Source organism: Nilaparvata lugens, chromosome 1, assembly GCF_014356525.2.
Source record: "Nilaparvata lugens isolate BPH chromosome 1, ASM1435652v1, whole genome shotgun sequence".
NCBI classification, from domain to species: Eukaryota; Metazoa; Arthropoda; class Insecta; order Hemiptera; family Delphacidae; genus Nilaparvata; species Nilaparvata lugens.
The window spans coordinates 95,636,422-95,662,437 of record NC_052504.1 but is presented as its reverse complement, the minus strand read 5'-3'; the positions used below and the strand labels follow the sequence as shown (position 1 = coordinate 95,662,437).

The window sequence follows — 26,016 nt, the reverse complement described above, 5'->3', positions numbered from 1 at the left end:
TTCCTACAGTCTTGAAACACAAATTTTGCACAAAAGTACTTGAATTTTAGTACAAAAGTATGCAGCTTGGAAAATTTGTGCAAGAAGCCACCTTATGGAGAACAAATTTAAGTTACCAATCTACCTAACCAGTGTGTTGTAAATTATTGTGGAGTGAGTCAATAAAACATTTGACTCAATTGTGATTCAATTAATTCTATAGTTCTATTTCAATCTACGGAGTATGACGCCTGATTATAACCCCTACTAAATAAAACTAGTTTTATAGAAGACAAAAAAACACCTTTAAAAAAGCAGCAATCATGTTGAAGACTATAAAATTAGTTTTCTAGAGACACTTCATTAGATTAATAAATACCCCTGAGTATGATTACTATTATTGGATTGTTGCAATTTTTTGCTTTTGAGGTACCATATTAAACTCTTCAAGTGAATTCTCGTTTGGGGTGTCGATAAACTTTTCCATTAAAATGCCTATGGCGATTCGGACTCAATTTGTACAAATGCTTGTACGATTCTCTGTAAAACAAATAACAAACAATATTGATATCATTCTTTGCCAAAGTAAGTAGACAGAAAGTAGACTGTCTACTAACGTTGATTCTTTCCAAATATTATATAAAGTACAGATCAACTAATCTACTCTATATTATCCATACAGTACTTTAGATAGCTGTATGAATATTATTATTATTATTATTATTATTATTCTTGTAACCTATTTCAATGAAGTTTACTAGTTTTTACACTTTGAAATATTTCCACTCAATTTCAATGATTGAGAAGAGAAATTATTGAAAAACGGCATTTGAGAATTAGGCTGTGATAGAAGTTATAATTGTTATTTAAGCATCTATTAACTGTACAATAATTACTAGCTAACAAAGACTGTCATCTTTAGTATATATTTTACTATCATTGTCCTATTACCTTCTATTTGTATTCTCAAGTAGTGTAATGTATTAAATTAATTATAGAAAATGCATACTATGTTCAAGACAAAACTAACAAATTTGATGGCAAGTATTTATGGCCAGTACCGTGGACAACTAACTAACTTAGAAGACATTATCTATACAGGGTGTTCTGAAAAAAGGTGCCCATAAGCCAGGGGGTGATTCCTCACATCAAAAGAAGAAAGAAAGTTCTAAATAACATAGGTCCGAAAATGCTTAGTTACCAAGTTATACTGAGTGAAAGATTTCGTCTGAATTTCAGTTCCCCTGCCCTACAGGTATTTTTGGCTGTTAATTAAGATGTTAAATTCAGCGTACTTTATGTAAAATGAACTGAGAAATTGAATAAAACCGTTTTTAGACCATTAGCTACAGTAATTTTTAAGATAATATGTGACGAAATACGCGAAACTTGGTCCCGAAAAACAAGCTCCTTTAAGGTTTGAAGCAGATTTACTATGTCAAATGTACATTAAACACAATATTTTATTTCTGATAGAACTTGTAGAAAATTTTATTTCGAAGAGAAAGATGTAGAATAAGTCTATAATAGACAAACGCAACCTTGAAAAAATAATCCTTGATTACATACAAAACGCATGAAAAAGGACAAAATCTGTTAAGCTCTCTATTTTTCATATGTTAAGCTCTCATTTTTCAAAAGGTGCCCCTGGCTTATGGGCACCTTTTTCAGAACACTCAGTACACTTGAAAAAACTTCTCCCAACTGGAAAATACTCTAATGCTCTAATGTGTGAATTGGCTTATGGGCACCTTTTTCAGAACACTCAGTACACTTGTAAAAACTTCTCCCAACTGGAAAATACTCTAATGCTCTAATGTGTGAATTGGCTTATGGGCACCTTTTTCAGAACACTCAGTACACTTGAAAAAACTTCTCCCAACTGGAAAATACTCTAATGTGTGATTCTATAATTTCATACGGTAATGCGGTGGATTATTGCTGTGACTTATAAGGGGGGGGGGTTCTTCGGGTCTGGACCCACCCCATACAAGATCATTAAGCACTAGATAGAATGCTTCTTTCCTGATATAGAAATAGAGATAAGCAGCTCGATGTATATCAATAATATGTGGTCTATATAGAATAGGTGAAAATTCTACGTCGATTTAGTAGTTTGTCAAATAAAAGTGCAGACGGATTGAATTGCAATTGGCGTCTAAGCAAATAGTTTCGTCAGCTACTGATGAATGAGCTTGCAATTCCTTCTCATATTTCACATTCCTTTTTCCCTTTACCATTTGCTTATATTGCAATTCTTTTCCATATTCCACATAGTCCTTTCTACTTTTCAAACAAGTTATTTTATAGAAACAAATAAAAATCGAAGTACCCTTTGAAAAAAAGTCAACCAACTATTAAATAGTAATTATAAATACTTTAAAAAAAGGTAGTTAAGTTTTTATTTCTTTCTATTCAAGTGTAGCCCCAACGAAAAAAGGTATTCTATCTTTTATTCTATTCTTTCTCCACCCTGAAGAGCTCAGTACTTTCACTCAGTCACTGATATCGTTCGGTGTGGTTACCAATTCAATTTTGAATACGTTCCCGGGAACTTGGTAAAACTACCAAGAGTCATGATTTTTGAATCGTAATCGTGATAATGTGGAGTTGAATTAGAAATTCATCGTGATAAGTAAAAAATTAATATTTGTGTGCTGTGCAAATACATATTTCTTGATATAGAGGTATACTCTCATAGGTATACCCATGAATAGACTGGTATACAGGGTCTGTATAATAAGTAAACGGACTGACCTCAGGAAATTTTTTATTGGCTAAATATGTACAATTTTTCTTAAGGAATCTTCAAAGTCTCCAATCTCCAATTTGGACTACTTAGAAGATTCCTAAAGAAAAATTGTACATATTTTGCCAATAAAAAAATTTCCTGAGGTCAGTCCGGTTACTTATTATACAGACCCTGTATTCTCCATTTTCAATAGGCATGTTCATTTGTCATGACAAATGTATATCTGTTGCATAGAAATGGAGTAGGTAATACACTCTCACTTAATGTGAGTATAATTGGTGAGTGATTCGATGTTAAGATAACCACACGTCGAAAAACTAGCTCTAAAAGCAATTGAAAAAAAAATCCCTCACTAATCAAGAAATACATCGTGACAATGTTTAGCTAAAAATGAAAGTGAAAAAATAATTGACCGAGCGAAGTGAGGTCTAAGATTCAAGTTGACGGTTTGGCATTTCTCTCAATGTTTAAATGTTTTTATGTTGCGCATTTACGGCGAGACGCGGTAATAGATTTTCATGAAATTTGACAGGTATGTTCCTTTTTAAATTGCGCGTCGACGTAGCCTATAAACAAGGTTTTTGGAAATTTTGCATTTCAAGGATAATATAAAAGGAAAAAGGAGCCTCCTTCATACGCCAATATTGGAGTAAAAATCAGACTATAGTATTATTCATCATAAATCAGCTGTCCAGTGGACTATGATACTACCCATTCAAAAACATCGAACATCTTTAAATTGTATCTTTCCATCACCGATGTAGACAGTTGCAGCCAGACCTGATAACAGCGCTCATACTCACATTCCGGATGACACGTCACGGTACGATAGGACAGAAAGCTCTATATTCATTTAGGATTTTTTCTAGACATTTTAAATTGATAAATTATTTATTAATTTTTGAGAAAACATAACAACAGGTCAATGCAACTTACTATTATTATTATTACAATTTAGTTGCATAAAGCCACACATTTTTGAGCAAGGCTCAAGTGGCATGCAACATGTCAAGTTCAGGATCGGATCCTGAGAATGCGTTGCAGCACTCCTCTATTGTATAGGGACATGCCTCTACCAATGTCCTGGTTATCTTAGATAAAACACTTTATAACCACCACACAACCTAATATCCTCTGGAATACAATTATAAAACTTCAATCCTGAATAATACGGTCCTTTTTCAAGCAGAGAGAGTCTATGAATTGGGAGCTGGAACAAACATGCATTTCTACCTCGAGTTCTGTATGCATGATTAATTCGGTCGACATTGAAAATTTCTGAACACAAAAGAAACCACTTCCAGAAATAGATAGCTGGAACAGAAAGAAGCTGGAGTCTCCTGAGTATAGGTTTACAGGAAGAAGAAGGACTCACTCCCTCAAGAACCCGGAGTGCTTTTTTCTGCATTTTGAAGCAGAAATAAAATACTAAATCTAATCAATGATAGGAAATATCCATGATAGACCCTTAGAGCTGTCGTAATATTTGAATTTGCCTTTACAGTTCTCAGAGCGAAGAGAGCATGATACAGTCTTTTTTGGAGCTTTTCCACGTGGCTATCCCACTTCAAGTTCCCCTGCAGTTCCACCCCTAAAAAAATTGTTTTTTTCAGAAGCAGGATAGTCCCATCCCATTACCAGTGGATCATTATGATTCCCTCTTGCAGAAAACTTCAAAATATTGGTTTTACTCATATTTAACTTTAATGAATTATCTTTGAACCACCTGTTGATCTGTTGTACAGCAATCTTAGCTTTCTCCATGACTTCCTGATTATTGTTACCTTAACCAAGATTGTTGTGTCATCAGCATATAATATCAATTTACCATCCACATTGTAGGGCAAGTCATTGATAAAGATATTAAACAAAGTAGGCCCAAGTATGGATCCCTGAGGCACTCCTCGCCCATTTTGCTGCCATGTAGAAAATACCTGAGAGCCCTCACAATCATTCTTTACAGCTTGATATCTCCTCTCAAGGTAGGATCTAAAAAATGTCTCTGCACAACCACTAAATCCATAAAACCTCAACTTATCCAAAAGGAGACCGTGGTCAACCATCTCGAAAGCCCTGGACAAGTCACAGAAGACTCCCACAGCCCTCTGCGACCCATCCAGAGCACTCAACAAATCGGTCACAACATCGAAGGTAGCAGACTTAAGGCCTGTTTTCCTAGCGACAGGTTTTTTGCGCAGCAGGAACCGAATGAGCCTGAAAAACGTCGACTAAAGCGCGAAATATATTACGCAGCGTAAAAGTGTTTTCCTAGCGCCGTGTTTTATCTGTTCAGTTGGCGTAGAATCGTGTTGAAGGTTGGGTGTTTGTATGTGAAACATTTAAGTGAAACTGCTGAAATGGAGAACATGGTGAGAAAGAGAAATGTAATGGCTGCTTTCATAATTAAAGAAATAATAGATGGTGACGAAGAAGAAGAGTTCGTATTAACAAAATATGCAAAAGTAAGGGAAAGTGTGAGTGATGTATTCTCAAACCGCAGAAGTGAAGGAATGTTCAGCAGTTTAGTCAAGAATCATCTTCTTGATGATGAAGAGAAATTCCGAAGATACTTAAGACTGCCCAGAGGAAGATTTTTCGACATTTTGAACCTCATTAATGACGACTTGACTACTTCTTCCTACAACCGAGTGAAGGAACCTATAACAACCGCTGAAAAATTGGCAGTCACACTAAGGTAAGCCGGAAATATTTGTTTATTTCTACTACATTATCATTGTAGCAAACAATTGACTTTTGACGTAGTAGTCCGATTTTTAGACTGACAAGTTAGGTCAAAAAAATATAAGTATTTTTACCAGATTCTTTAAAAAAAAAATTAGTAAAGTAAAACCAAACTTAACCTTGAGTTAAAAGAAAAAATCTGGAAACTATTTTTCATAGTATCACAAACCCAAAAAAATTCTTAAAAAATCGAAAAAAATGAACTATTTCCAAATATAACCTAACCTAACCTAACCCTAGGAAGCGTGAATGTGGTATTGAGATCTTCATCAGTGTCTTTGATGTGGGTGTTTACGATTTTTATGAAACTTATACCTAACATCAAGTACCACGGGAAAGAAAAGTAATACGGTACGAGAAAGAAAAGTAACAATATAATACTTAAAATAGAAGAACAAAGTAATTACTTAGTAGAAAACGAGTACAAAAGGGAGTAGCCTTCTCAATCAAACACAAAACTATTCAATCAAACATGAGTACAAAAACTGAATTATTCATTGTTCTCTGTGCCTACTAAGGCCGTTTGGAAGGCCTGAGAAACGATATCGGAGTAGGGGTCCGAAGCTTGTGTGTGAGATGAATGTGGAGTGGACCAGGGTGAGAATGTTGAGGAGGGTGACGGTCTCAATTGGTTGTTATCATACTGAATATCTGTGAATCCACTGTCACCAGGGATAGACAGTCGCTGGTTCAGCACTTCCATATCGGTGACTATTTTGAAAACACTCGCTTTAGTCTGGGTGGCAAGATCTGGTCGGAATTTTTTAACAGTTGCGGCCATTGTTTTGAAGAACATATCAATTTCAGTTTCATTTTGCGGAGGTCCTGGGTATGTCATAAGACCTTCAAGACATCTCTTTAAATGGTTCCTGTCTTCCTTTCTTTCCTGCAAATATTTTTGGAGAACAGAACTGTCTTTCCTTTGTTTCGGATTTCGACGGTGAAATTCAAGTTCGGACCTTTTTTCATGTTGGGATGGGGTCGTATTTGTCTGTTCAGTATGCTGAGATGATGTATGCGGAGATAATTCCTGGGACCTATGTTCCATTGAAGCATCCTCCTCATACTCTTCTGGAATGCCTTGTTGTGGAGTTTCAGATGATGCTCCAACGTCGGATGCGGTAACAACATTCGTAAAACTCGTTCTTTCATCCTCCACAGTGTCTAAAAACTGCAACCGTTGCCAGTACTGAGCTCTTTTCTTCTTAGCAGCTTTCCCTGTTGTACCTTTTTCTTCTTTTTTCTCCCTTTTGTAGTGGTCCCTCATACTTTTCCACCGTTTCTTGCACTCACTCCCTACGAAAGACGAAAGACAATTACAACTCCGATAAAATACATATCATCAAAAAATATAAATGAGAGGGGAGGAAAATGGATTGGGTATTCAGACACATGTTTACCCAAATAGCGACACCCCTGTCTATTAATTATTATTAATTCGGTTCATGTAAATTAATCAAAAATTACTTTACTGTACAACATTACTACAAATTATAAAACATTTGTTTTAGGTTTATGGCTACAGGAGAATCATACAGGTCACTAGCATTTGGGTACCGCATCTCTCCCTCTGCTATATGTACCATCGTCCCTACAGTGTTGGCAGCACTACAGAAGAAGCTGGTGCCACTTTTTTTACCTCCTCCCGACCAAATAGACTGGGAACAGAAAGCCAACGATTTTTGGAAACGGTGGGGTTTCCCCAACTGTGTAGCTGCCATTGATGGCAAGCATGTGAGAATTGTAGCACCTGGTCACTCAGGAAGTCTATACTTTAACTATAAGGGGTATTTTTCTGTAGTGCTTCTCGCTATGGCCGATGCAAACTGTAAGTTTGTTCTTGTTGATGTGGGTTCCTACGGAAAGGAGGGAGACGCAGGAATTTTTAAGAAGTCAAAAATTGGAACGTTAGTTACAAATGGAACAATATTCCCGCCACCAAAGAACCTTCCGCATTCTAATATCATTCTACCTCATGTAGTAGTTGGCGATGATGCTTTCAGTTTAGGTAAGCATATGATGAAGCCATATTCGAGAGCACAAATGCTCCAAGATGCAAACAAAAGAAGGTACAATTACTGTCACAGCAAAGCCCGGAGGACATCCGAAAATGCGTTTGGCATCATGTGCCAAATTTTCAGAATTTTTTTCACTCCCATACATTTGAAACCTGAGACTGTGGAATCACTTATCGTTGTGTGCTGTTGCTTACACAATATGTTGAGGGATGAGTATTTATCGAACAGTACTTTGAACACTGAGGAAACCTTGGAGGATTTCCCTTCCCGAAACCTAATTAATCTAGCAGGCACAGGTGGTTTCTCTCAAGCTGAAGGATTCGAAGTGAGAAACCGTTTCACTGAATACTTCAGTACACACTGAAACATGTTATGAAAACACGTATGATAATACGTGTTTAATAATAAGTAATAATACGTGTAATTAATAAGTAATATATTTAATAAAATTTATGACATAATTATGTTTTTAAATGAAAACGTACCTTCTTTTTCCAATCTTCTCCCTATTTCATTCCGCAACAGGTCTTTCTTCGTCGAGTTTTTAAATTCTTTATGTTTAAGGTCATATAACATATCTTCCTTTTGGACGAACTCAATTAACAATTCGTCCTCGTCTGCCGAAAACCTCGCTGATGCGCTTTGGGACATCTTGAAAACCTCACAACTCGAAACTTGAATGCACAAAACACTGGAATCCAAGGCGATTGCGTCAGCGTACTGCGTTGTTGACTCCTCCTCGAGCAGTGGGGCCAACCGCGTCAACGCAACACGTTCTGCGCTGACGTGTTGCGCCCTCTAGGAAAACATCCCAACTAGATTCAAAGGAATCAGTGGTCGACGTTAAACGCCCGGCGTATCACGTTGTCAACGGCGCAAAAAACCTGTCGCTAGGAAAACAAGCCTTTAGTCGACGCACCTCTTCTAAAACCATATTGCCTATTATAGAGAATGTTTTCATCCACCAAGTAAGCAGACATCTGCTGGAATACTACTCTTTCAAAAATCTTGGAAAAAGTTGTCAACAATGCAATGGGACGATAATTTTTGACATTTTTCCTACTTTCCTTTTTATGGATGGGTTTAATGACTGCAAATTTTAGCTTTTGTGGGAATACACCTTCCTTCAGACACAAATTGATGATGTAGGTGAGAGGCTGTAGTATAATGGGACATACTCGTTTTACCACCTTGGAAGAAATCTCATCCCATCCACACGAGCCAGTATTTTTTAGACCTAAGACAGCCCTTTTCACCTCACTCTCGCTTCAAATCTGAACAAGCCGTGTTGCCTACCAATTTTCTCGAGATATTGCTTCCCACTACTTGACCTAGTAGTGCTCAACCCTTCAGTACTACACTCCAAAAAGTAATCATTGAGAAAAGATGCTACTTTTACCGGATCGGAGATCACATCATCGCCATTGGACAATTCAATCTTTTGCTCATTACAATTTGACAGGCCTGATTCTTTCCTTACGACAGTCCATGCTCCTCTGTTAACATTAGTAGACTTTGAGATGAGCTTTTCATTAGCTTTTTGTTTGGCCAATAATATCACTCTTTTCAGGATCTTCTTATAAGTAGCAAAGTATTGTAAAAATGTGGGGTCTCTATTGGTTCTAGCCTCCATACAAAGCTCTCTCTTCCTACCACACGAAATCTTGATTCCATTCGTCACCCAGTTCGTGTTAGAGTTGGTCACTGTAGCTTTAAACTTCTTTAGTGGGAAGCATTCTATAAAACAACGATAAAATAGGGAATGGAATGCATTAAATGCATTTTCACCTCCATTATTGATCAAGCAAGGGGACCAGTCTACCGTTTTTAACAGGTTGTAGAATAAATTCAATGATATATCATTTATACATCTTCCCAACCTATATACAGGGCGTTCCGGAGCAAACCCGTTTTTCAGAGTGACACTTAAGGCTAGATGGTCTGAGAGACCAGGGTCTATTATATTTCATGAATACTGCTTACATTGTGATTCGTGATTATATTATCAATACAAGTGGCTGAAGACGAAGATATTCTGGTTGGCTGTCAAAAATGAATTTATATAAATTGATGTCGTGATGTTCAAAAACTTATTCTTGTCTCTACTATTTTCTTTAAGAATGTCAATATTGAAATCGCCACATATCAATATTGTTTTCTGCCTGAAGCTCCTCTTAAGCAAGCACAAGAGCCTATCATAAATATTGAAGAAGTCCTCCACAGGACTATCTGGCGCCTATATACAGAGATCATAAATACTCTAGATATTCCATCTCTCCTCAGACCAAACTCAACAGCTGCACACTCAAATGCACTATCAATGGACAAGGCCTCAATATCTTTTCTAACTTTGAAATTGATGGATTTTTTCAACACTATACACGTACCACCTCTTCTTTTATTATTTCTACTGTAAGATGAAGCAAGAATATAGTTATTGAGTCTGTTCAGAATAGTAGTATCACATGAAGCCAGCCAATGTTCCCTGAATGACACAACCAATGGCCACTTGAGATCTGCAAGGAGTACGTTCAACTCTTCTATTTTGTTTCCAATGCCCTGTATATTCATGCTGAAGAGGAATGGTGTATGACTGGAATTACCCGATTTTACTCTATCATTTGACCGGGTGGATCCATCTCTAAAAAAACTCTTGTTACCTGTAGGGGGGTTACTATCTGATAACAAACCAGCTTGTGGTTGCAGACTGCTTTCAATTAACTCTGCCAGTCTATCACAGAAAATTCCTTGCCAGATCAATTCATATGTAATCCATGTCTTGTAAAGTTTTGTCTTTTTAGTCGCTCATTGAGGAAACATAACCCCAGTTGCTTGGAATTTTTATCTTTGACCCTGTTGATTGAACAGTGAATTGCTTTATTTGTCAGACCGATCGTTTTGTTGAGTTCTGGCCTATCATACCTGTTTGGAAGTGTACTTATTATTACATTTGTTGTATTAGAGAGTGGCACCATTTTTGTGTAGTTGAGAAGTTGATATTGTGGTAATTATTCATATTGAATGAAAAAAGACTAAGAAATGTTTATCAGAGATGACAATGGTGTAATAACCGAAAACGGTCTTTCTAATTATCAATAAATCAGTGGTTTTTTGACAATTTCTTAGTCTTTTTTCATTCAAAGTGGCACCATTTCTTCTATTTTCCTTGTAATTAGCGGGAGATGATTTAAATTAGGAGCAATGATATTATTTGAGCCACCCAGTATAATCAGATAATCATTTTCATTGAAATCCTTTGTTTGCTCTTTGGCTGACTCCACCACTGCGTCTATAGTTGCGTCGGGCTTGAAGAAACACTGAACCTCAAACTTTCTTCTTAATCTTTTATTGAGAAGGTCACTACAATCTCGTCCATGCTTACAAAAATTACAGAGCAGCCTGCCGAATTTTACAAAACTATTTCGGCCCGTATCAAAATTAACTCAACAATTAAGTCAACAAAGCTCAGTTTCCCTTTCCAGAAAAGTAAACAGAAAAACTAATATTAAGAAATATATTACGAATAGAGAACAACTAATTTTCAGATAGGATATAAATCATTTAATTATTATTACTATTTACTGCAATTATTTTATTTCTATTTTCTTTAGTGTACTGTAAGACAGAGATAATTAAAATCAGTGAAAAAAATACACGTGATCCAATATTGGAATTTAATTTTTCAAGTTGGAATAAATTTTTCAAAAAGTCTAGTTTGAGAAGTAGGTTTCACAAGTTTGAAATTCTTCTGTCAAAAGCAAGGATGTTTCAGTGATTTACGAGTTCTAAGATTGTGATTAAGAGACTGAATTAGTGTTAGAGTTTAAGTGATGATTAGAAAGAAGTTATTATTAAATAAGAAATGAATTAAATCTAAACTACCAGCCCAAACTTTATGAAGTAAGTTTTTAGGTTATTAAGCTACAACGTTAGTAGGTACATTCATTTTCAACACGATAGAGCGAAATAGTTATTTGTGCAACTAGTGCGCAAAGTGACAGTTTGCTGCACCGAAAGAAACGTTTACGCCCGAGCCGTAGGCGAGGGCGGAATGGTTTGTTGAGTGCAGCAGAGGAACTTTGCGCACGTATTTCACATTAAGTTTTTCCTACAGTTACCATAGAATATGAGAAGTGGGTAATTATGGGTAAAATTGCCTGAAATCCATCAAATGTTTTTCTGTGTAATTTTATTATTGATAAAACCTTATTTATTGTCAAATTGAATAAAATGTTGTCCTTGGTTATAATATATAATTAATAATTTGCTCGTTGTGCTTCGTTGCACTCTGCTCACTATAGCACCCAGTCACTGTTACCAACTTCATTTGATTTTGCTGCACTGTTGCTCCATATAACCTACTAAGTATTTTGCGTTGCCATGTTGCAAATCTGGAGTGCAGAAAAATTTTTTCCCGCACTGAGCGGAAAAGTGATCTTTGCGTACTGTAATCAGTGCAGCAATGGCCACTTTTCACATAACTGTAGGAAACAGTATATTATCTGAAGCAGGCAGGCAGCTACGAAAACAACCGGTCAACTCCACGGCTCGAGCCGAACTCAGTTTGGTTGCCCTTCAAATTTTAAATGGCTGCTGTGAATTCGTAGGCTTCAGTCTCGGTTTCAAATATCATTGCACTGATTGACTACAACCACTTCTCGTCACTTTCCACAACAGCAAAACGTTAGAACGAATAAAAAACTTCAATTACTAGCACTGAATCAGGTGATTAATTGGTTAAATTGACTGAAATAATCACAAATTGACGAGACAGGAACGGGAAGACAAACCATCACCAGGTACAGACAGACAGAGGATGTTTTCTCTCTTCCGTATCATACTGAGCGCGAGGTCTACTGTTCACAGAACTACTAGTATTGTATGCTCTTTATATTTTCTAAAATTAAAGGGCCAAGACAGGGGTCGCCCCAATGTAGCCAGCACGTCTGTTGCCATGATCGCTTCGCCCTGGCGGCCGCAAGCCACTCTAGTCTTGTCGAGCGGCGAATAAATTTAACCAATATTGCAGGCTGCCATTTGCTGTTCCGAGGTAACGTTTGCAGACGATAGGAAATGGATTCACACACCCTTATTAAAAGAGTTTAATAGAGATGATCATGGTGTATAAACCGAATCTCACTTCTTAATTCTTAATTAAGTAAGTGATAATTCATGGTGACAATTTCAAGTCTTTTTATTTTTATCTTCATGTTTGTGGTGTTTTGAATCGATTGCTTTTGCGACAGCATTCACTACCAAGTAGACATTTTCACCGACTGTTGTTGGAATTCCGCGATTTATATACCATCTCCGTGGGTACAGTCAGCTACATGGTCTTCCACTCTAGGTCTTTCAGTTGATTAGTTAAATGTGCATTTTGCCTGTTCCAGTTCTTGATTACTGTACCATTTTCAAGTTTATATTATACTAGCCGTCAGGCTCGCTTCGCTCGCCATATCCGTCTAGCCAGGGGGCGAGCCCCTGGACCCCCTGACTGGATCGTCCAAGAATGAGATCAGCAGGCTCGCTTCGCTCGCCTGCATTTTCATTTGGGCATTCTATCATATTATAATTGTTATCACAATCCAGTCGGGGGTCCAGACTAAACGGCTGGCTAAACGGATATGGCGAGCGAAGCGAGCCTGACTGCTAGTAATAATTAATATTCCCAGGATTGAAGTAGCAGTGCCCAATCAATTTTTCCCGCGATAAATGCATTAAATCTTCAACTTGGTGCCAACCTAACCAAGTCAACTCAATTAATGCCAACTTGACAAAATATTAATTAGTTGCCAGTAACAACTGTTTTGAAGAGGTACTCTCTCTAGATTATAGTTTTATAGTAAATATGATATGGAATTTCAATTATAATTAAGAGATGGGAGGAGAAGAAGAAGCTTCTAATGCTCTATACATGCTAAAAGACGAATTTAAACCCTTAAAAACAACCCTTAGAGTTAAATATTGCCAAAGATTTCTTAGTGCGCCTCTAAAGGGCCAACTGAACATACCTACCAAATTGAACGTTTTTGGGTCCGGTAGATTTTAGTTCTGCGAGTGAGTGAGTGAGTGAGTGAGTGAGTCAGTCGTCAGCAGTCAGTGAGTGGTGCCATTTTCGCTTTTATATATATAGATTTTTCAACAGCAGCCATTCTTAGTTGAAGACCAGCCAATGTGGAGTTAATTGAAGATTGGTGAATTCTCTGCTGTTTCCTTCTTATTATCATCCATTTTGTTTTGGATTGATTTTATATACCAATAATATTTTGTGTCATCACCTTCGTTGGTCTCATCAGGGCAATTATCGCATCTCCATGCTACACCGCCAGCGTTCATGGCGTTCAGCTTAGCCACAGTGCCTACTCGGCAGGTCAGCATGCTCGATGAAACTCGCAAACTACTCATGACTCACTTTACTGTCTTTTGAGGGTTTGTAGGCCGACTACATTTCACACACACCATTGTCCGAAACTAGATAGATAGATATAAAAGTGCTTTATTGAAAAAAAAACAATATTTTACCAGAAGTATTATTTAAAATATTGCATACACTATACGGCTTGGTCAAAGACCGTCAGCCGGAAATTCCGAATTACTAAAATAAATGAACACACATTCTTCAAATCAAAATAAAATAAATAAATGAGTCTCTGTGGATAAAACAGAAGCATTCTAACATTTTAAATTTCTAATGTGAGCCAATTTCTTTCTTTATTTAAAAAAAATAAAGTATAAATAATACATAATGATCAAATTTCTTGATAATAAACAAATTAAATTAAACAACCTGAGTAACAAAAAGTCGGAAAAGAGTACCCAATGACTAAATTACAAAATATACAACTTACTATGGCTCTAACCAAATATGCATAAGAAGAAAATATCCATGTTACGCTATTTCAATTCTTAAATTAAATGGACTAATTTTTTCTTTTTCAAAAGTTTCCACTCACCTTTGAGTGGAAATGATCTAGATGAGGACGAAATAGCACTAAATTGACCTCAATTACAAACATTGACAACTATTGAGATGATGTATAATAATAATAATAATAATAATAATAATAATAATAATAATAACAATAACAATGGGGGTTCATTAGTATTTTAATATCAAACCAAACTATTAAATTATTGAAATACGTCAGTAATTGAACTCTTGAATTAATTGCCACCTATAGCACAAGCATCTCTACAAAATAATGCCAGCTTTACCCAATCCTTGCCGTTCAAAAAATCAATAATGCTTCCTGGTTAAGCTCAATAACTCCCAAATATCTACATCATGTGAAAGTTTCATGAAAAAAAGATATTTTATCTTCAGGTAGGAAAGGAAATAAACTTTTCAAATTAGCAACTTTTGGTTTTGAGAGTGTTCCTGGCTGAGCTTTTACCATCCTCATTTATAACTTCATATGCATTACCCACTTTTATTTTACTAACCTTATAAGGTCCTACATTCATTTATTTATTTTATTTACTATGTCACCAATAATGTCAATAATAATTAGTGTATAATGACACTAATGCAATAACATTATAGAAGATAAAATAATACGGTACCGGTAGTCCTTGTGCTATTTTTCTTCCAAATTTATAGGTGACAAAGTCCAAGATAAGGTTAGAATTTCACGTGTACAATTTTTATAAAATTCTAGTCTAAAATAAACATGAAAACTATAAATTTTGAATTTAGATGACTTGAATAAATAAATTGATAATTTTGTCTTCTGACACAGTTCACAAGCCTTTGATACTTTAGCAATCAGTGTCCTAATATTTGCTGATAATATATACATGATCCTCTGATTTTTCCTGCCCATGTTCCCACTGTCTATGTGATATCTCTTAATCACTATGTCTGTCATACTGGCCGGTATGCATACTCTCCAGTTTCTGACATTATCCAACTTATGGAATAGTATACCCTCATAAATTGAGAAAAATCTCAGGTGGTAGGTACCTCCCCCATTGGATGATGCTGTCAGGAATTCTGACTTTTCCAACCGTAAGGTCAAGTTTGCCGCCTTCAACTTCACTATATTTACTCTCTCAATATGCTCAGTCATGGTTCTGGACGTGATTAATAAGTCATCAACATATACGGTTGCCCATTCCAGTACTTCTTCACCCAATACCTTATTTATACAATTATTTTATACTTATTCTATTATGACTTATTCTATTATACTTATTCTAATTCCTGGATTAGTTCTATTCTCTCAGTGCACGTCATGAGGTGTTTCTATGCATGTTACCAGATTTTGTTTTTTACCTGTAAGTTTTCACTACCAGCTTGAAAGCGCTTATTCGAGCAAACTTGCTCATAGTGCATCTGTATCCTCATTTCACAATTTTTAAAAATATATTATAAGTAAATTTCTGCAATTTTTGTAAATTTCAATTGATATTTTTAACAATATTGAGGTTTCAGGGATTGATTATTCAATTAAAAACCGTAATTATAATCAATTACTAATTTATAGATTATGATGAAAGTAAATTAAACAAGTAGACACGTTTTATGACAATTTTTGTCACTACTAAACTATATTTGTATCTATTCAAGTATATCCACTTCGTGAGGTTCATCTTCACAATTATTGTTGATTGTGGTTGTAGCTGGTGTTGATGGCTGAAGTCATACTTCTACTTCACGTCCTGAGGTTTTTAGTTTGTATGTCCAGGTGAAGTTTCTTTCTTTGGTAATATTATAACTGTGTTCCTCTTTCGTTTTTGGTCATCTTTTTTGGCCATGCAACCAGCAACGAAGGTGTATTGAGGCTCTTTGGTATTACAAGAGTAGAATAACTGAAACATGTATTTTTGTTCAGAGTTGTCAAAGTTCTTAAAACACTCATTGCCACAACATTTTTTCACTAATATAAATGATTTACCTGGTACTTCTTTCTTGGTACTTAAACTAACATATTTTTGTCCACTCTATCTCTTCATATTCACAATAGATCCTTGAGGAACTCCATGTGTTACTCTCCTTTCCTCTGAAGTGGCACCCATCACCGACACAACCTGCCTCCTGTCGCTTAGATAGTCTGCCACCATGCTCCATGCACTGTCCCTGATGCCATACCTATGTAACTTGTCCAGCAGGAGGTTGTGCGACACACAGTCGAAGGCTTTGGTCAGGTCACACAACACAAGGTCAACCGATTTGCGCTCCTTAAAAGCCACATGTATTCTTTCGACCAATGAAAGCACTGCAGAGGTGGTAGATCTGCCTATCCTGAAACCATGCTGCATATCCCCCACAAGGTTGCTCCTCCACAGATATACAGTCAGCTGCCTCAACATGGATGTTTCAATGATTTTACCAAACCGGTACAATTGATATTGGTCTGAAGCTGCCTATATCAGAGGATCACCCTTCTTAAAAATCGGGACTGTCTTTGCGATATTGAGGCAGTTAGGAAAAACATCAATTGAAACATATCAATTGAAACAAACATATCAATTTTTCAACAGGAACTCCGATAGGCCATAGACGTCCTGGCTGTAACTTGTCTTGAAACCACAATGCTCATCAGGTCCTCCTCACTAATGGGTTCAAAACAGGTAAACCTATGATGAGACAAAGGGACAGATAATGCTGGAACTGCCATAGATTCTGGTAGATCTTCATCAATCTCAGCGACAGCATCCATGAAAGCATTGTTGACCTCATCTGGACTCTTTTTGCATCGAACCACAGGCTTGGCTTTGTATGAGTCGCTAATTAGCATAGTTTAGAAAATATAAAGCAAGCGACAGTAAATTGCAAAAGGAAAAATTAGCTGAAATCTTACCAATCATAACTTTAGCTATGAGCAGATCCTTGAAAGGTTTCTTTTCTATTCTATGGTCCTTGCGTTGTACTCCCTTCCACGAAAAGTGAATGGCAACGTTGAGCGTCACCAGCTTCCCCATTATGCTTGTGATGGTGCGCCCTTCCAGTATTTTATCGGTGCATGACGCGACATACGTATCCTTTGACAAATGAAAAAAAAATACTCAAGTTGAATACTAAAATTAAAATTAAAGTACAGTATTCTCAAAGGGATCACGTAGGTCTGTTGAAAATTCGACTGAGTCATGTCTTTCCTGTAAATTATAGACAAGCTCAATTATTATTCATGCATGCAATATCTATTAATAATTTCATTTGTAATCTATATATATATATATATAGCGAAATGGCACTCACTCACTGACTGACTGATTCACTCACTTCAAATTGGTAGGTATGTTCTGTTGCCCTTTAGAGGCGCACTAAGAACATCTATGGAAATTTTTTCCAAAGACACGACCAAAATCTGCGTTTTTTAGCGTTTTCTCAGCTTTATTGAGAACAAATGAACAGAAATGTTCAAATTTAGCACAGAAGCTAAGCTAGGGTGTAATAATGTGTGTGTTAGAAGGAATTTGAAATAACGCCAAAGATACGCCCAAAATTAGCGGTTTTTTGCGTTTTCCCAGTTCTTTCATCAAGTAATAACATATAAAATGTTCAAATTTGGTACAGAGGTTTAGCTAGGGTCTAAACATTTTGTGATGAGGTGACTTTAATATTTCATCAAAGAGACTCCCAAAATCAGCGTTTTTCCAACGTTTTTCTCAGCTTTTCTGCGTTTTCTCACCGTTTTCCTCATCGAGCGAGGAAGTACTTTGACTTTCTGATGGAATGAAGCATGATCAAATGAAAAATGCAGGCGAGCGAAGCGAGCCCGCTGATCTCATTTTTGAACGATCCAGTCTGGGGTCCAGGGGGCGGAGCCCCCTGGCTAGATGGATATGGCGAGCGAAGCGAGCCTGACTGCTAGTGATAAATATTTACAGAAATAAAGTGTGACTCACCAGTTTTTTCTGTCAAATTTCTCTGTACATGTTTGTCACACTAGAATCACTGATCACTGTTCCTCCATATTATATTCAAATAAAACTAATAATGATAAATATGATTTCGAATAATAAGTAGACACAGATAGAATAATTGTTTATTCTTGAAAAACCACATTTTCAGCTGAATGTCACTTCAAAGTTGGTGAAAGCTTTGCATGCACTCGGGGAAAACTGGAACTGTGCATTTTTAACACACGATTTCAATCGACCAATTCTTGTCCCGGCAATTTGGTGGGGTTTTCAACTCTTTTTTTTGTGGATAGTGACCGATTCCATCCACCGTATCTCATCAACACATCTAATCTTGCCCTCTTCTTCAGTGGTTCCTTTCTGAGCTTTGAGCAGCATTTGAAGGTCGTCCAGGTCTCTTTTGCATACTGGAAAAGCTGATCAGGGTGTTAGCAATATATGCTTTGAAATCAAGGAATGGCATAGTATCTCCAGTTTTCTCCTTATAAATTATCCATGCATTCACTAAGCAGACATTGAAGAAATGAAAGAAAATTCTCAAATAAAATTTCTTACTTTTGAAAGCATGAGGGTAATGTGATACCATACGATAAGTCATGTCGACACCACCCATTTTTACTTTCCTTGCCCTTTTACCATAGGTAAGGAAAGTATTGCTTTCCAAAAAAAATTAAGGTACCCTAATTTCAAGTTTTCTATACGTTTCAAGAAGGACCCTGAGTCCAAAAAAGTGTTTTTTTTTTTGGGTATTGGTCTGTGTGGTGGGTGTGTGTGTGTGAGTGTGAGTGTATGTGTTCTGTGTACACGATATCTCATCTCCCAATAACGGAATGACTTGAAATTTGGAACTTAAGGTCCTTACACTATAAGGATCCGACACGAACAATTTCGATCAAATGCAATTCAAGATGGCGGCTAAAATTAGGAAAATGTTGTCAAAAACAGGGCTTTTGCGATTTTCTCGAAAACGGCTCCAACGATTTCGATCACCAATTCATACCTAAGATAGTCATTGATAAGCTCTATCAACTGCCACAAGTCCAATCTGTAAAAATTCCAGGAGCTCCGCCCAATGTATGCAAAGTTTGATTTTAGATTCTCAATTATAATCAGGCTTAGATATAATTTGAACAAAAAATTCGAGTGGAAAAGATTGAGCATGAAAATCTCTACAATTAATGTTCAGTAACATTTCACCTAAAATTGAAAATAAGCTGAAATTCGAGAAAAGGTGATTATTAAATTGCAATCTGTTGATAGAGTCAAAAACTAGCGTCAGGTGATCAATTTTCATAAGGGCAAGGAAAGTTGTGTGAGTGCGCCACACCAGACTTTTACCTTTTTATTGTGCGCCACACACAACTAGCTAATTTAAAAATAATAAGGAAATGACAATATCGTTTTTATTTCACCTTATGTGGAGAAATTTCACAATATCTCTGTCCATATTGTAAACTTTTGTTCTTTGTTAATATCTGTTCCTGAGCCTTATTATACAGAGTCACAAGTGTGGACGCAATAAGCGATTTCGGAGAAATCATACCGATTCCAAGTGGAAAAGATTGAGCAAGAAAATCTCTACAATTAACGTTCATTAACATTTTCACCTAAAATTAAAATAAGCTCGAATTCGAGAAAATATTATTATTTCAATTGCAAACTGTTGATTCTATTAAGTCATTCACTATGAAGAGATAGCAGACCTCGTGTGTCTACAGCGTTATTGTCCTCTCACCAGCTGGCTCAAATCATTGAATAGTAGATCTGAGATACGCGGGAGCACTAGCGTCAGGTGATCAATTTTCGTAACGGCAAGTAAAGTTTTGTGAGTGCGCCACACCAGATTTTTATTTATATAGATTATCAGTCGGAAGTGAGTCATTATCAATGAAATGAATGTCTTACTTTTTCAATGACAAATCATCCGCAATCAAGTTCATTCGAAGTGTAGGTAGAGATGACCAATACATCCTATATTGTGGATACTTCATGAACGTTATCTTAAGATTCACTCCTAAAAAGAGACAGACGCGTCTCTTTCTCAGTTGTTTTGAAATCATGATCCCCGATTCAATTTCATATCTTGTAGTTTCGGTGGAAATCAGCTCAAACCATTTTAATCAGTAAACAAGTTCACAAAGAAGTAATAGGGTGTCTCACCATGTTTGGGATCTGTCAATTTCGAATTTAAGGTGCCAGAAAGTTGGGAACATTATTCACAAAATCGTTGTCCTTTCCATACCACACAATTGGTCTCTGTTTATTTGAAGCTGAACTATTCAGCTTAAGAGGCGGCCGATGTCAGCTCTGGAAGCCCATCCCATTAGCCAGGCAAGGGCTGAAAACCAGTGAGGATAGAATCTTAACATTCTATACTCTCTGCTAAAAACAGTACATTGTGAGAAGCGAGAGCGCTAGGAAAGAGAGTGAGTGAGTGAATAGAAGTGCAAATACAAAGGCATCAACCATTCCAACAAGTTTGCAGATGGCCGTAACCAATCTATTGTTGAAATGTCTGTCTAGTCTAAAACTAGCAACAAGCAAAGAGAACATAATACTTCTTCTATTCTTCTGAATATTCGTTTGTCTCTGCAAAAAGCAAACAACAAGTCTAGAACTCAAGTCGAAATCACATGCAAACACCATGAAAACAAGATGACAACCGAAAGTTTCTGGATGTCAAGCTATTCAGCTTAACTAACTGAACTATTTAACTGAACTATTTGTTGTAGCTTTCAGTTGCTTGTCCTGAATATTTGAAGTTGATGCCAAAGTTGATTGATGTCTTGTCAAAGTTGATGTAGTTGTCGAAGCTGGTGCAGACGGTAAATCATCCTGAAGAGGCTCAGTTGTTGAACTGGGATCTGATGCACTTGTTGAGGCAGTATTCCTATTATTCACTTGGAATGGTTCTACATGTAAACCAGTCACATCATCAGTGTTTATTTTATTTTCAATATTATCCAATTTATCCAATGATTGAAAGTCATAATCAGTGCGAAACTCAATTTCTGATACATTGGATCATCTAGCGCATACAACTTATTCACTATATCGGTAATTATTCAAACAGACACATCAGGTATTTAAAAAGAAGTACTTACTCTATTCCTTATAAAACTTATGGATTTGATTATGTGATGATATTACTTTCCTTGCCCTATTACCATAGGTAAGGAAAGTATTGCTTTCCGAAAAAAATTAAGGTACCCCAATTTCTAAATTCTATACGTTTCAAGGTCCCCCGAGTCCAAAAAAGTGGTTTTTGGGTATTGGTCTGTGTGTGTGTGTGTGGTGTGTGTGTGTGTGTGTGTATGTGTGTATGTGCTTCTGTGTACACGATATCTCATCTCCCAATTAACGGACGACTTGAAATTTGAAACTTAAGGTCCTTACACTATAAGGATCCGACACGAACAATTTCGATTAAATGCAATTCAAGATGGCGGCTGAAATGGCAAAAATGTTGTAAAAAACAGGGTTTTTCGCGATTTTCTCGAAAACGGCTCCAACGATTTTGATCAAATTCATACCTAGAAAAGTCATTGATAAGCTCTATCAACTCCCACAAGTCTCATATCTGTAAAAATTTCAGGAGCACTGCACCATCTATGCAAAGTTTGATTTAGATTCCCAATTATCAGGCTTCAGATACAATTTGAACAAAAAATTTCAAGTGGAAAAGATTCAGCATAAAAATCTCTACAATTAATGCTTAGTAGCATTTTCACCTAAAATTGAAAATAAGCTCGAAATTAGAGAAAATAAGATTATTCAATTGCAAACTGTTGGCAACTGTTGATTCTATTAAATCATTCACTATGAAGAGATAGCAGACTTCGTGTGTCTGCAGCGCTTTTGTCCTGTCACCAGCTGGCTCAGATCTTAGAAAAGTAGACTTGAGATGCGCGGGAACACTAGCGTCAGTTGATCAATTTTCATAACGGCAAGGAAAGTTGTGTGAGTGCACCACACCAGATTTTTTTGCTCAACTTGAAACAGCAATTTTTTCTTTGCATTTAAATTATATTAATATAAATTCTAAAATTAACGTTCTTCACTCATCAAGGTTAGGTTTGTTCTGTTTATGTTTTCCAGTATGTCAGTACCAATTGATGAACATATCTATTCTATAATAAAGGAAAGAACTGACTTATTACCAGCACGGGTTACCAGCTAGTACTATAATAAATTTAAAAACTGGCTTAGGCACATTCGGGATAGGAACATTATGTTTGATGCATCATCAGGTCTGATTAATTTGAATTTTTGCATTATAGATTCTTAATTAACCGAGGATGGTTATATGCCTATTTTCAATTCTTCAAGATTTCATTACATTAAGTTTTCAGTTTGTAAAGTCAAATGGACCCTTGCTAAGCATGGGCTACCCGCTATTAACTAATCATTTTATTATTCCAGTTGGGTGAAATTTTTTATAATAAACAATTAAAATGATTAGAATATCCAAAATTGTTTAGTTTTTAAATATTGTGTATACATCGATACAGTTTGTATTTTTGTGAAATTTTCATTTCAATTGATTTTGCTGATCAAGTTTTTATGATAATAAACAATGAAAATGATAAGAATATCCAAAATTGTTTAGTTTCTAAAAATTGTGTATGCATCGATACAGTTTGTATTTTTGTGGAATTTTTATTTCAATTGATTTTGCTGATCAAGTTATAAAATCAGAATAGATGTTAACTTTCATCTAGTCATTTAAACTGTAGTCTAGATTTATAAAGTTTATTGACATTTATTTTGAATTGTTGTATATGATGTTAAAAGAATTCAAATTTGAGATGCTTTGACAAACAGATTACAGATAGAGAAATAACCCAGGAAAATGAAAAAAATTTAAATCCGTCCATGTAAAGGATTGCAGTCCTACTTTGTGACTTGAAAATTATAGTACTGTATTTGCCTCACAAAACTGAATAGTAAACTCAGCAATTTAATGCTAATAAAAATAAATAGTTGTTTCACATTTTTACAAGTTTTAATTCTGAATTCTAATCTCAAATTTTTGTGCAAAGAGTTTTTATTCTTTTAAGAAAATTCATTTCTAAAAATCACTTTTTTAAGTTTGCAAACATACAAACCCCTGTAATATTGTAACCTTTCTGTAATCTGTGATTCATAACTTATCTCGTTGAATGTATTTTTTATTCTGATTTTTATTTATTTCAGTGTTAGTTCAGCATCAAATCTACTATTGATATTGTATTTTACGATATTATTATTAGCTACCAATATGATGCACATATATTATATAATTCATGATGTACATAATAATTATATAACTGAAAATTTGTATATCCTTTGAATAAAGCATGCAAACTTGAATTTTTTATAAGATTCAGAAATAATGTAATAAAAACCTTTATAATGATTTGTGGTGAGTTTTTAAAATTGAAATTCATACCTTTCTCCTTCCTCCAATAGAAAATGAATTAGAATAGTGTGACTTAAAACAATGGGAACTTGAAAATTGTCATAGATTAAAAGTGAGAGGGAGAGAATAATTTTATTTATAACAATAAGAACTTTAAAACTTGCCATTTGAGGATCATAAATCTCATTTTTTTGGAAAATTATACGCCATTTTCTAGGCTTCTTCCTTCATGAATGCAAGCTTGGAAATTTCTAATCGATTGAATATAACAATAAGAACTTAAAAACTTGCCATTTAAGGATCATAAATCTCATTTTTTTGGAAAATTATACGCCATTTTCTAGGATTCTTTTTTCATGAATGCAAGCTTGGAAATTTCTAATCGATTGCAGCAGCATTTCAAGTGGGATATGATGAATTTAATTCTGAATTATCTGTATTAATTGAACCACTGTATCGAGTTGAGATACTAAGGCGATCAATAAATAGAATCTTAAACACAGATTTCAATAATGTATTCGAGCAGGAAGTCATGTAGAAGAAGTACGGTATGCTATAGTGAGGTCCACGTTATAATGGCAGTAGGAGAACGTCGTTGCCGATTCTCTGCCTTCATTAATTATATTTCTAAATTGTTAAAAACAGATTTGGAAACGTTGTGGAGCTAGAAGAGTATAGTGCTACCTCCTTTGTTGAATGATAGACAAGTATAGCAACACCAATGTTAATCGAATACTGCCATTATAACGTGGACCTCACTATAGTAATAAAAATTGATAAATGTCATCAATGATCCCCAAATGTCATGTTTTGAACTTTCAATCATTACATTGAAAGAATTATTTCTCCCTTCCCACTTATGTTTATTATTATTTTTAAATCCCGTTATTTTGGGTCAACCTGTATAAAAAAGTAACATCATGGATTTTTGCGAAAATGGTCAAAAATTAAAATCGCTCAAACTCTCAGGAATGATAGTGCTTGACGAGAGGAACAATATGACGTCATCACATTGGCCAAATTCATTCCTAATCTTGAATTATAAGCATTTGAAGATGAGTGATTTCTGTGATCTGAGAGTGGAGGTAAGGTTTTATGTTTCAGTGAATAACTCACTCTGTATTGTAGCGAAACGTCTCATATTATAGCACGACACTAGTGTTATCGGATGGACACGTTAAACTGTCGGTCCCGGCTGAAGTATGACAGTCGTAAGGCCCATTGACGGCTTAAATATATATTCAGGCGGTGGGACCTTCCCGCAAGGGACTCCCCACCAACAAAAGCCATACGAATTTACTTTTACTTTTTAGACACTAGTTAGGTTAACCTCTATCCATAGCCGGAATATCAACCAAATCTGGGAGATTTGCATTTTTTATGAAGTCCATGGTTTTTTGCAAAAATTGTCTAAAATTAAAATCGCTAAAACTCTCATAGCCCAGTCAACGAAGTGTTATAGAGGGAAAAGTTTGGAAGACAATTTTTGACCCCGCAGTTCTGTTAAGGGTAGTGAGGAGGTCAAACACAATTTTTGACTCCGCAGCTTTATTGGACCAGTTAGGGGGTGAACATATCAAAAGCCCCCACCCCTACCCCCTGTGCTAAGGGGGTGGGGGTGGTTCAAAGGTACCATTTTTGGTTTCTCGCATATAGCTCGAAAATTATGCATTTTACAGAAAGGACTATTCTATAAAAAATTGAATCTCACATAATTTCCTACAATATTGATCCAACTACTTTTTCTATATCTGTTTCACTTTTCGAGATATCCGCTCTAAAAGATGTGACATTTTTGAAAAAACACATTTTCCTTCCTTTTTTGCTCTTATAAATCTTTAGCTTACACGCTCATATCTTGAGAAAATGCGTTCAACCGACAAGACTAACTATTCAGACGAAATGAAGCTTGATAAATTCTCAACGCAAAACATTGAAAAATGCAACTTTTAAACCACCCTCATCCCTTTAGCACAATGGGTAGGGATGGGGACTTTTGATATGTTCACCCCCTAACTGGTCCCAATAAAGCTGCGGAGTCAAAAATTGTGTTCAAAACATTCTCTCCAAATTCCTTTGTCAATTGGTCTATTTTCGCATAACTGAAGATCTCACACTCAACACTGAAGCTGCTGCATCAGTCGTGAGGATGTGCGTAAACTTATGAAATCATACATCAAATTGAAGAGAATTCGATGCTTTATAAGCTCATGATTAGCATGGATTTTTCCCATCGATATTCAAAAAGTTGAGCAAAA

The 26,016-nt window shown here is 35.8% G+C and overlaps 1 protein-coding gene across 2 annotated transcripts; it reads right to left on the bottom strand.

Moving 5' to 3' along the window:
* Positions 1 to 4,520: 4,520 nt before the first annotated feature.
* Positions 4,521 to 17,430, bottom strand: LOC111061330. 2 transcript variants are annotated; one of them, XM_039419662.1, is made up of 2 exons: positions 7,977 to 8,400; positions 4,521 to 6,769 (listed from the first exon to the last, which is right to left on the bottom strand). In XM_039419662.1, exons 1-2 carry the CDS (start codon positions 8,140 to 8,142, stop codon positions 5,964 to 5,966), a joined length of 972 nt encoding a protein of 323 aa, XP_039275596.1. In that variant the 5' UTR covers positions 8,143 to 8,400; the 3' UTR covers positions 4,521 to 5,963. The 2 variants fall into 2 exon arrangements, with proteins under 2 accessions (XP_039275596.1, XP_039275597.1); XM_039419663.1 differs by lacking the exon at positions 7,977 to 8,400 and adding an exon at positions 17,295 to 17,430 and having other exon boundaries at positions 5,731 to 6,769.
* Positions 17,431 to 26,016: the final 8,586 nt, after the last annotated feature.